The following is an 11,096-nucleotide window of genomic DNA, read 5'->3' as shown; positions in this document are numbered from 1 at the left end:
TGGGAAGGGTCGGGGTGTCGCACTGGCTGCCGACCCTGTGCGGGGCTCCCCCCCTCCACTGCACCGCTCCCCCTCCTGCCTGACCCTGCTGCCATCCCGGGGCCGAGGGCTCTGTCCTTGCTGGTCCTGCTGGCTGCATCCCAGCTCGACCGGCTCCCCTTCTCCTGGGGTACGGCTGGCCCCTCTCCCTGGCACGGGGCTGCCTTTCCCCTTCCCCTTTCCCTTCTCCTTTCCCTTCCCCTTCCCCTACCGCTGCCCTTCCCCTCCCAGATGCTGGTGCTGGTGGGGCTGGTGCTGTGCCTCGCTCCTGCGGACGCTCTGACCGCCTTCCCCCCAAAGTGTGAGTCCTGCCCCGCCTGGGCACAGGGGAGGCCTTGGAGCGGGGACACCCCGCCGGGGGGGGACTGCAGGACCCACACAGCAGCTGGAGGGAGCGGGAAGCATCCGCATCCCGCATCCCTCTGATGGGGGAACGGACCCTGGGGCGGGGCTGCTCTTCTGGGGGGGGTTAGAGGGTGGGCACGAGAGTGATGGGGGGTGGACATGGGGTGAGGGAGCAGGGGGTGATGGGGCAGGCTGGGGATGGATGTGGGGTGCAGGAGCAGGGTGGGGGCCGTGGGGAAGGATGGATGTGGTGTGTCGGGACGAGGGGGCACCCAGCCCCATCGTGGTGTGGGGGACAGGCTGCCCGCACCGTAGCCCACCTCTGACCCCAGTCTCTGCCTCTCATCTCCAGTTCAGGTGGGGAAACTGAACGGGGACGTGGTGGTGAAGTGCAACACCTCAGAGCAGCGAGTGACCTGGACGCAGAACGGGGAGCGGGAGCCCATGGTCGAGCTCGTGGCTGCGGGACGGAATCTCACCATCATTGGCTTGGACCTGCCGGCCGCAGGCAACTACAGCTGCTGGGCCGGCACCGTCCTGCTGGACACCACCTACGTGGTGGTCAGCGGCACCCGTACGTGGGGCCGGGCGCAGGGGGCTGGCACGGCTGGGTGGGGGAGCCAGGGCTGAGGGAGCAAGGGGGTGGATGGGCGGTGATGGGGGAGTCGGGGCAGGCTGAGGACAAGGAGATGCTCGTGCACCTGTAGATGTTCGTGCCCAGCCCGCGGGGCTGTGGGGATGCACCGGGCAGGGCTGTGCGGGGCCGGGGGGAGCCCAGCCTCGGGAACAACCTCGCCTGTGCCGTGCGGGGAAGGGGCTCCGCTCCCGGCCCCACGCAGCCCCTGAGCCGTCACCCCTCGGCCCCACCAGGCAAGGAGGGGATGAACGTCTCCTGCCAGGCTGAGTCCTACCACGGCTCCTTCCACTGCTCCTGGTCCGGCCCCCGCTCTGCCGTCTTCCGTGCCCGCCTCACACGCAGGTGGGTGCCCCAGGGACCCCCCCAACCCGGCCCCAGCCCCGTGGCCGCCCAGCCCTCACACCTGCCTCACCCCCGCAGCGACGGCTCCTTGGGGGAGTGGGTGCCGGCGGCCGGCCGCCGCGGCCGGTTCAAAGCCAGCTTTGTGGACCCGTCCTTCTGCCCCTTCGCGGAGGAGCTGCGCCCGCTGCAGCTGCAGCTGGAAGGGCTCTCAGACGACTCCTACCTCAACTTCTCCACCCAGTTCTTTATCCGTGACATCGGTGAGCTCAGACCGGCGGTAGCAGGGTCCGGGGGGGGCGTCCTTGGGGCGCTGGGGGCCCTGTGGGAGGGCTCAGCCCCAGGGCTGGGCAGCACTGCCCCGTGCTGAGCCCCGCTCTGCCCGCAGTGCGACCTGACCCACCGCAGGACCTGACCGTGCAACAGTGGGGGGAGCAGCTCCGCCTGGCCTGGGCCCCCCCGGCATCCTGGCCGCTCCCCAAGTCCTACTTCGCCCTGCTCTACCGGCTGCAGTACGAGCTCCCCAACGGCACCCAGGTAACTGCGGGGGGATGCCCGTGCCCAGCCTGCCCCTGCACGTGCCGCCCCGCGTCCTTGCTCTGCCCCAGCCCCAGCCCTTCCCTGCCCAGGGACACCACTGGGATGAGGGACTTGCCAGGGGCTCAGCGATGCCCTCCCCCTCCCCACTACACTGCTTCTCTCCTTGGGGAGGTGAATGGTCGCTCCTGCCTGTCACCTCTGCTCCCCCCCCAGCGCTGCCCACACAAGGCACCATCACCGCCTGGGTCGGGGAGGTGCCGGTGTCCCCCACCCCTGAGCCCCCAGCACTGCTCCTGCCCCCCACCCCTGAGCCCCCAGCACTGCTCCTGCCCTGTCCCATCTTCCCCGGAGCCTCGCCTCCAGCATCGCCCGTGCCAGCTGCCCTCCGCCCCGGTGCCGGGTGCTCCCCGAGGCCGTGACCTGCCCCGCTTCGCAGGTTGACAAGTACGTGGAGGGCGCGGAGGAGACACGGCTGCAGGAGCGCGCGCGGCGGGTGCGCATCAGCTGCCAGGACCCCTACGCCAACCCCACCTGGAGCCCCTGGAGCGCCTGGCAGGACGTCGACGCGGCCCAGCAGAGCCGGCTCCGAGCACGCTGACCCTGCGCACGGACACCCCCTTCCCCCTCGCACCCGTCCCCTACCCCGCTGCACCTCTGTGTGCACGGGGACGCCCGGGGTGGGGGCACCCCCCAGGCGTGGCAGCCGTAGGCACCCGACACCGACCTTCCCATTCCCTTGTATGGCTTGGAAGGGGCTTTTTACCTCTCTCAAAAAGAGCTGGGCTTGGCTTTACGACCACAAACCTCGGCTAGTCTTTGTGGGGGGTGGGGGGTGCTGGGCCCCACGGGCTCCTGCCTGCCCTGCCCTCCTGCTCAAGGTGCCCAGAGTGGCCCCTGCCCCACGGGAGGTCACGGGCTTGTGCGAGGCCCCCACTGCCCCACAGCTCCCCACGAGGCCCTCGCTCCCTGCCGGCACTGGGCTGCCAGGCTTGGCCCGTGGGGTCCTTACACATGGCTGAAAACAGGGGTGTAACACACGCACATGCACACGCGCTCCAGCCCAGCTCAGCGGCCGTACTCAGTCCTGGCCCGGGTGGGGGGGTCCCCACAGCCCTGCCCAACGGTCTGCCAGGGCACACAGCCACCCTGGACCCCCCTGTTCCTCATCAGCCCCCCCCCCCCCAGATCTGCCTCCTTTCTGGGGGCTGCGGTGGGACAACGTGCCCCTACAGCAAAGGCCTGTCCTGGGGGGCAGCCCGTCTCCATGTCCTGGGGGGCAGGACCCCTGCCTGAGCCCAGAAGCGCTGGCCCCCGAGCAGGACACCGCTATGATGGGAGGGGTCAGGGAGCACCCGCCAGCACCGGGGGGGGGGGGGCTCAGCTACCACTGGGGCACAGTCCCTTGCACCGCGTGTCCATGGCCAGGCCCCCATGGTGTGCCCCACTCAGCATCCCCGTGGGGTGCCAGCCCAAGGGTGAGGGGCCACGGCCAGGTGGGAGGGAGCCAAGACCCCGCAGGCAGGCAGCCCCCACCGGACATGACCTTGGCACCCAGATTCCCACGGAGCCCTCGGCAGATGCTGAGAGAGCCGGGGGGTGCCCCGGGCGCAGGGCCCGGCCGTGGGACGCCCCCCAGCACCACAGACGGGCCGGCTCCAGGTAATGCCACGGGGCTTTATTGAGGTGCTTCCACGCGGGCCGGGGCCGGGACCCCAGCCCCGCTGCTGCTCCGGAGAGGCTGGTGAGAGAGTGCGGCCCCGTGGGCGCTGCCCTCCTGGGGGGCCGGGGCCTCCCAGGGCAGGGGGGGGTCTGGGGAGCCTTGGGGAGCCGGGCGTCCCAGGAGTCCGGGGGGCCCGTGGCACAGGGGGACGGAAGGACCGGGGCTCCAGGAGTCCAGAGGGTCCGGGGGGGGGGTCCCACGGCCTGGGTGTCCGGGGGCGGAGGTCCCGAGGCGCGGGCGAGCGGGGTCTCAGGGGACGCCGAGGCGAAGTCCGGGGTCCGGGGGCCCGGGCGGGGGTCCGGCGGGTCCCGGCAGCGCGGGGTCCCGCAGCGGGGCCGGGGGTCCCGTCAGGGCGGGGCCAGGCAGCCCAGGCGCAGCTCTTCGCCCTCCAGCATCTCCCTGCAAGAGACAGGCCCGGGCTGAGCCCCGCGCCCCGCCCGCCCCGCCCGCCCCCCCCCCGCGTACCGGTACGCCGCGATCTCCGCCTCCAGCGCCATCCGCAGCCGCAGCAGCGCCGGGTACTCCCGCAGGCACCGGGCCATCTCCGCCTCCGCCTCGCCGATCTCCCGCTCCAGCTCCGCCACCCGCTCCTGCGGCCGGGCCGTCAGCACCGCCCGGGACCCCCGGCCCGCCCGCACGGACCCCCGGGCCCCGACCGCAGCCCCGCACGGATCCCCCCGCCCAGCCCCATCCCGACCCCCGGCCCGCTGCCCCGCCCGGCCCCCCCGGGCCCTGCCCCACCGGTACCCCCCTCCCCAGTTCCATCCAGACCCCCGCCCGGACCCCCCTCCCCATCCCCCCCCCCCGACCCCCTTCCTCCCGCCGCACCCGGACCCCTGTCCCCCCTCCCAGCCCCCCCCCCCCCCCCCAGCCCTCCGGGTGTCCAAGGCCCCTCACCGCCCCCCCTCCCCCCGCCGGTGCCTGGGCTCCCCCCAGCCCAAACATCCTCCCCCCCTTCCCCCCACCCCAGCCATCCGCCCCCTCCCAAACCACCTGGGTGTCATCCCCCCCCCCGGTACCCCCCACATCCCCGCGTGTCGTTGCCCCCCTGCACCTGGTACTTGGCGAGCTCCCCGCTGCGCCGGTCCCGCAGCCCCTCCAGCTGCCGGTGTAACGCTCCCACGGCCCCACGCAGCGCTTCCACCTCGGCAGCGCGGGCACGCAGCAACCTCCGGTACCCGGCAGCCTCGGCACGGGCACGGAGCACCGCCTCACCTCCGCCCCACCGGCACCGGGACCGGGGCCAGTTCTCGGCCGCGCTCATCCCGGTGGCTTCTGCGGCGGCGCCGCAGCGGTTACACACGCACCCCCCCACACACACACCCCCCCGGTAAAACGGGGCCGCGTCACGGAACCGCAGCCAATCCCACCGCCGAGGAACCGGCAACGGTTGCCCGCCTCCTCTCGGTAGCAACGGGCGGGGGGGGGTCGGCGGGGGGAAGCTCCTGCCGACCCCCGTGCAGCGGCTGCAGCACCACGGACAGCGGCGGAGTGGGGGTCAAGGTCAAGTTTAGGGTCAGGGTCATCGCTATCCCCCCCCATCATTAACCGGGGACCCCGGCCAGAGCTGGCTCAGGCGGGGGGTCCCGGTGACCGGGCACCACACTGGTAGAGCTGGGGATGGGGGGGGCAATAGGCTGGAGCGGGGCTGAGGGCACCGATCCCTGGGGGGGCACAGGGCAGGGGTCACTGGAGAAGGGGGGGGCAGATACTGGCTGGAGGAGGGGGGGGGTTCAGCCCGCAGCAGAGCCCTCTGCCTCCCCACGAGCGTGCTGCGTGTCACAGTTTCTGTCCGACCCCGAGCAGCGTGGGGAAAAGTGAGGGGGGGTCCTGGGAGTTGAGGTCTGGGGCGGGGGGGGGGCAGCCCTGCTTGGGGAGAGGGGGGGCTGGTGCAGTCCTTCGGCACGCAGGGGCACCCCAAGTCCATCGTGGGGTGCTGTGGGGGCATGTCCAGCCCCAGGGCCACAGGGAGCCGGCAAACCGGCGGGAGCCAAGAGCACGGGGGAGCCCAGTCCGTCAGTCTGTCCCACCGCTGGGGGGGCCGGGGGCCGCGGGGACAGGTTCCTCGTCCGGCCTGGGGGCGGCGGCTGGAAGTCCGACCAGGATAAGGCAAGTGTGTGCAGGTGGTGCAGACCCCACGGCGGCCACCAGCGAGAGTGAAGGGGGCTCCTAGCACCGGGAATGGAGGGGGTCCACCCTGCACCCCGCTCGGCCTGCCCGGGGTGGGACGGGGACTGCGGCTGCCCTGGGGGGAGCGGGGTCTGGCCCGGCCGGGAGAGCCGCTGATGGGTGGGCAGCAGGTCCTGAGCGGGGACCGCCCGCGGAGCTGCCCCTGGAGCGGGGGGCTCTGGGGAGGGGGGGGCTGGACTTGCAGAGGCTCATGGGGTGCGGGGGCCCAGCCCTGGGCTCCCCGGGGGGGTCCGGGCAAGGGGCTGCCTGCAGCGGTGCTCCAGGCAGGGGTCCAGGCAGGCGTTGGCAGAGCTTTCCAGTCCAACCGCAGGGGCACGTCCGCCCACCTGGAGCTGCAGAGCAGCTGGGGGCCCGGGGGGGGCCAGCGAGGGGGCCTGGGGGGGGGGGCCGGCCCGTGGCGGGGAGGGGGCTGCCGAGGGGGTGGCGCTCCCGGGAAGCGGCAGCCCCCTCCCCGCCACGGGCCGGAGGTGCTGGGCTCAGACCCCGCCGGGCTCCTGCCACCCACCGCCGCCTCCCGGCACGTCCATGGGAGGTCACACCACGGAGGCCACCCCTGAGACGGACGTCACCTTGTTGTCCTCAGCCCAGGGCTGCAGGTTCTGCAGGGCGTAGAGGGAGGAGTTGTGCATGCAGAGCGGGTCCTGGGGCAGCGGCTGGCTCAGGCTCTTCTGGAAGGCCTCTTGCTGCAGGTGCAGCATCAGGCGGTTGGCCTGCTGGCGCTCCGCCTCGCGCTCCTCCGCCGTCTGCCTCCTGCCAGCACACACGGCCCGTCCGGCACTGCCCCGCTGCCCGCGCCTGCCGCCAGCGTGGCAATGCCCCGCAGCCTCCGCCCCGCAGCCTCCGCCCCGCAGTCCGTCCTGCTGCTGCCGGCACCGCTGCGCACCAGCCTGGCACTGCCCCACGGCCTCTGCCCCGCAGCCCCATCCGTCTCTCGGCACCGGTGCAGCCACCACCCCGCGGCCCCGTCCCTCTCTCGGCACCACGCGCACCGATGCGGCAATGCCCCACAGGCTACGCCCGCGGCCCATCCTGCCGCCGGCACCGCCGTGCACCGGTACGGCCGTGGCCCGCAGCCTCCACCCGCAGCCCGTCCCTCCCTCGGCACCGCCGTGCCCCACCCAGCCGGTGCAGCGGGGACAGACACCCCATCTGGCACCGGCCCGGCCTGTCCCGCGGAGGACAGCCATGGGGAGCGGGGGCTGCTGCGGGGGGGGGGGGGCAGCAGGTCAGAGTTGCGGGACTGCGGCGGCCGCCCCGGGCCCGGCCCCGTTACCTCCACTTGGTGCGGCGGTTCTGGAACCAGGTCTTGACCTGGGCGTCCGTCATCTTGAGGGCCTTGGCCAGCGTGGCGCGCTCGGCCGAAGCCAGGTACTTCTGCCGGTGGAAGCGCTTCTCCAGCTCGCAGATCTGCACCCGGCTGAAGGACGTGCGCGGCTTCTTCCGCTTGGGCGGCGTGCGGTTCTGGTAGGGGTGCCCGATCCGCCGGGTCGCCGCGAAGGGCGACAGTGCGGCTGCGGGCAGAGGGGGGGTGAGGGGCGGCTCGGGGGAGCCGCGGGCAGAGTACCCGGCCCGTCGCTGGTGCCACGCAGGCAGGGGCCGGGCAGGGCCCGTGCTGAGGGCAGGGTGGGTGCGGGCGCAGCACGGGCAGCACGGGAGCCCCGGGGTGGGTGCTCGGGGCCGTGGGGACAGGGAGCTCCGCCGGGGGGGGATGGACACGCCAGCACTGCCTGGCAGAGAGGAGGGGAGGAGGAGACACCGAGTCGTCCTCATCCGCCCCCGCAGCCCAGGGACATGCGGGGCAGCTCAAGACGTGGCAGAAGGGCCCATCCCCACCCCACGGCCGCAGCCCGATCGCTCCCCCAGCCCGGCGGGTGGGAGCGGGGCCGGTGGGGTGGCTGGGCAGGCCTGGTCTCGGGACCGGTGCGGGGCCAGCGAGGGTCTCGGGAGCAGAAGCCCACCCTTCCCCACACGCTGAGCCCTGCTGCCAGCCCCAGAGGAGCTTCCGCAGTGCTGCTGGGGCTTCCCAGCCCTCCTGGGGAGGGAACGGGACCCCAGAAGCCGTCGGGAGGCAGCCGGCGTTTCCCTCCGTGTTCCGGCAGCATCCGGGCTGGTCGCCGCCAGCCGCCCCGGTGCTGGGGGCTGGAGAAGGGGCTGTCCCTGGGACGGCAGGGAGGGGTGAGCCAGGGATGGCAAGGCCGGCGTGCCGCAACCCGGCCCCGGACGCAGCCAGAGCCACGGGGAGCGTCAGGGCAGCGAAGCGGCATGGAGAAAGGTGAGAGCTTGGCAGGGCGCAGCACCCGAATACCGCTCCCCTCCTGCTCCGGCGGTGACCCACGGCCAAGCCACAGCCCCACAGCACCGCGGCCCTCGCCGATGCTGGCACCGCACGGGCGGGGCTGCACGTGGCCAGGCCCAAGGGGCCACCGTGGGCCCCTGGCACCCTGTGCCACCGGGACATGGGGCAGACCCCGCAGCAGCCCCAGGGACAGCCGGGCGCCCAGCAGACCCTCCCCGCAGGGCCGGACCCTCCCTCCCGCCAGCACCCAGGCAGGCAGCCCGGGCAGGAGGCCAGCCTGCCCGCCGGCGGGGGCGGACGCAGTTGACGCAGGTGGAGCCGCACAGTCGGGGGGGACGGAGGCCCCCGCGCCCCCTCCCCATGCGGGGCGGCCCCTCGCTGGGAACAGATGCTGACAGCCCGCAGACCACCCCAAGGCCAGTGGCGCTGAGTGATGGCTGTGGCTGGGAGACCCCGTGCCGGGGAGGGGCCGCCCCGTCCACCCACTGCTGGCGCCAGGCAGGAGACGGGGACGTCACCCGCCACCCCTGCATGGGGACGATGCTTCGTCACCGCCGGGATGGCGGGGTGGGCCGGGAGGCGAACCCGGCTCTGCCGGCACCCGGGCCCCCGCAGCCCCTGGCCTCCCACCCCACATGGCCCCAGCTCCCCCGCGGCCATCGCTCGGCCCCCAGCCCCGCGTGGCCCCCAGCCTCGTCCCTGTGTGGAGCCGCGCGCTGCGGACGTGGCAGCGCCGCCATCTTGGGAAGGAGCCGAGCCGAGCCGAGCCGAGCCAGGCCGGGGCTCCCCGGCACCCGCATGCGCCCAGCACGCAGCCCCGGTGCCCAGCACCCCAACCGCAGCACCCCACGCCTTCTCCTCTGGGGCGCGGCAACAGGCCCCCTCCGCAGGCGCTTAGCCCCCAGCCCCGCCAGCAGCATCAGGACCCCGCACCGCCTCCCCGACACCTGCGTCGCCACCCGCCCGCCGCAGCCCCAGCACGCACCAGCCCCAGCCTCTCGCACAGCACCCGCTCCCCGTGCTCCGCGCACGCAGGTCTCCAGGTCCCGTCCGCAGGCGCCCCACGGCCGGGCCCCACGGGCACCCCCACCGCCCGCCCCCCGTCCCCAGGGGCGCCTGCTCCCCGCACACGGCCGGGTTTTGTCCTGCAGCCCCGTGGCAGGTCCCTGCGCCCCGTTCCCGACGCGGCCGCTGCCCCCCGCAGCCCCCCGCAGCCTCCCCGTTACGGGCGGGATGGAGCCGGCACCCGGTGCCCCCGGGTCCGGGGAAGGGACCGGAGCCGGAGTGGAGCCCAAGGCCGAGCACGGCGGGACCCTCTGGGCGCTGCTCGAAGCCGGACACCGGCCCGGCCCCTGCCCGGAGCCGCCGGGAGCCGGAGCGGAACCGCGGCGGAGCTGCCGGTGGCCGCGCCAGCCCCGAGCCGCTCTCCGCGGGCCCCGACGGCGGCCGCTTCCCGCGGCGGCGAGAGCGCGGTCCGGGGCACGGCGGTGCCCGGCGGAGCGGAGCGGGGCGGCGGCGGCGGCGGCGGCGGCGGCGGCGGCGGGCGAGGACCCCGCGCTGCGGGAACCGGCGGAGCGCACGGCCCCCGGCCAACCCCGGCCGGTCTCGGCGGGCCGCGCGGCCCCGCTCCGCGCCCGCCCCGGCCCCGCTCCGCGCCCGCCGCGTCGCGCCGCCGAGAGCCGCCGGTAGCCGTCGGTAGCCGTCGGTCGGCGGTCCGCCGCGCTCACCTGAGAGCCGGTCCTTGGCGATGCGGCGCGTCGTCTCCATCCAGGGGAAGGTGAGTCCCGAGAGCCCGGGCACCGGCGGCGGCGCGGCGGGCGGCGCGGCGGGCGCGGGCCGGTGCGCCGGGACGCGGATGACCCCGGCGGGCGGCGCGGCAGGCGCGGGGGTCACGTTGACGCTCACGTTCATGCTCATGTTGAGGTTGTAGGAGCCGAGCGAGCAGGCGGGGCCGTAGCCGCCGCCGTAGAGCCCGTAGTCGGGCTCCCCCGCCGCCCGGGCCGGACCCGCGCCGCCGCCCGCGGGCTCGGGGCCGCCGAGGATCTGGTCGATGCCGAAGCTGATGGGCTCGTGGGGCGGGGGGCCCTGGCCGCCGCCCTCCCGCGCCAGCGCCGCCGCCTCCATCGCCCGGCCGCCGCTCAGAGCCGGCGGGGCGCGGGCATGGCCGGGCCTGCGGCCGGGGGGCGGCGGGGGGGGGGCGGCGGGGGGCGGCGGCGGCGGGCGGCCCCGCGCGGGGGCGGGAGCGGGGGCGGCTGGCTCGGGGCGCCCGCTGCGGGCACGGCGGGGCTGGGACCGGGACCGGGACCGGGACCGGGGCCGGGGCAGGGGCTGGAGCCGGGGCAGCGGCCGCGTCCGGGGCTGGCTCCGGTGCAGGGGTCGGGTCCGGGGCAGGCTCCGGGGCAGCGGCCGGGTCCGGGGCATGGCCCGCGGCTGCTGGCGGCCCCGGCGCGGGAGCGCGGGTGCGCGGCGGGCCCCGGCGGCGCGCGCTTTTCTGCCCCGCTCCATCTGGACCTGCCAAAATCCCGTCCGCCCGCTCCCTGATTGGCGGTCGCGCCCCGTGATTGACAGCCCCGCGCCCCCGGGGGCGGGGGCTCGCGCATCCCGGGGCCACGCCCCGCCACCGGGTTCACCCCCCCTCCCCCCCTCCTCCTCCCCGCCGCGGCCCCGGGCCCCCGCCCCGCCCGGACCGCCGCCCGCCGGGGCTCCCGCACCGGCTCCGCCGCGGCCCCGGGGCGGCCGGCCGAGCCCGTCGGGCCCCGAGCGCACGGCGCTCCGCCCGGTCCCGAGACGCCCCCCCGGCCCCGCCGCGCTCCGGTCCGGTTCCCCGCCGTCGGGGCAGCCGCCAGACGTCCCCGGCTCGCAGCAACGAAGGGGTGGCGCGGGGGCCAACGGAGCCGCCGCGATACCGGCGCCTCTCCGCGCCCCGGCGGCGTCGGGGCGCCCGGCGCGGAAGGGCCGGAGACACCGCTCGCCCGCCCGAGGCGGAGCCG

The 11,096-nt window shown here is 75.6% G+C and overlaps 3 protein-coding genes across 3 annotated transcripts; 1 reads left to right on the top strand and 2 right to left on the bottom strand.

The window, feature by feature from the left end:
- Nucleotides 1–270: 270 nt before the first annotated feature.
- Nucleotides 271–2,498, top strand: LOC142601595 (interleukin-12 subunit beta-like). Its single transcript, XM_075750779.1, has 6 exons — nucleotides 271–340; nucleotides 737–958; nucleotides 1,255–1,363; nucleotides 1,442–1,623; nucleotides 1,749–1,897; nucleotides 2,337–2,498. Exons 1-6 carry the CDS (start codon nucleotides 271–273, stop codon nucleotides 2,496–2,498), a joined length of 894 nt encoding a protein of 297 aa, XP_075606894.1.
- A 1,062-nt stretch (nucleotides 2,499–3,560) lies between these two features.
- On the bottom strand, nucleotides 3,561–5,004 carry LOC142601581 (alpha-internexin-like). Its single transcript, XM_075750768.1, has 3 exons — nucleotides 4,675–5,004; nucleotides 4,086–4,210; nucleotides 3,561–4,019 (listed from the first exon to the last, which is right to left on the bottom strand). Exons 1-3 carry the CDS (start codon nucleotides 4,882–4,884, stop codon nucleotides 3,968–3,970), a joined length of 387 nt encoding a protein of 128 aa, XP_075606883.1. The 5' UTR covers nucleotides 4,885–5,004; the 3' UTR covers nucleotides 3,561–3,967.
- A 713-nt stretch (nucleotides 5,005–5,717) lies between these two features.
- Nucleotides 5,718–10,706, bottom strand: TLX2 (T cell leukemia homeobox 2). Its single transcript, XM_075752949.1, is given in 5 exon segments — nucleotides 5,718–6,560; nucleotides 7,084–7,321; nucleotides 9,834–10,239; nucleotides 10,241–10,309; nucleotides 10,311–10,706. Coding segments are annotated over 5 exon segments (1,326 nt in total). The 3' UTR covers nucleotides 5,718–6,343.
- Nucleotides 10,707–11,096: the final 390 nt, after the last annotated feature.

Source organism: Balearica regulorum, chromosome 4 (assembly GCF_011004875.1).
Source record: "Balearica regulorum gibbericeps isolate bBalReg1 chromosome 4, bBalReg1.pri, whole genome shotgun sequence".
Lineage (NCBI taxonomy): Eukaryota > Metazoa > Chordata > Aves > Gruiformes > Gruidae > Balearica > Balearica regulorum.
This window is presented reverse-complemented; position numbering and strand designations above follow the sequence as displayed.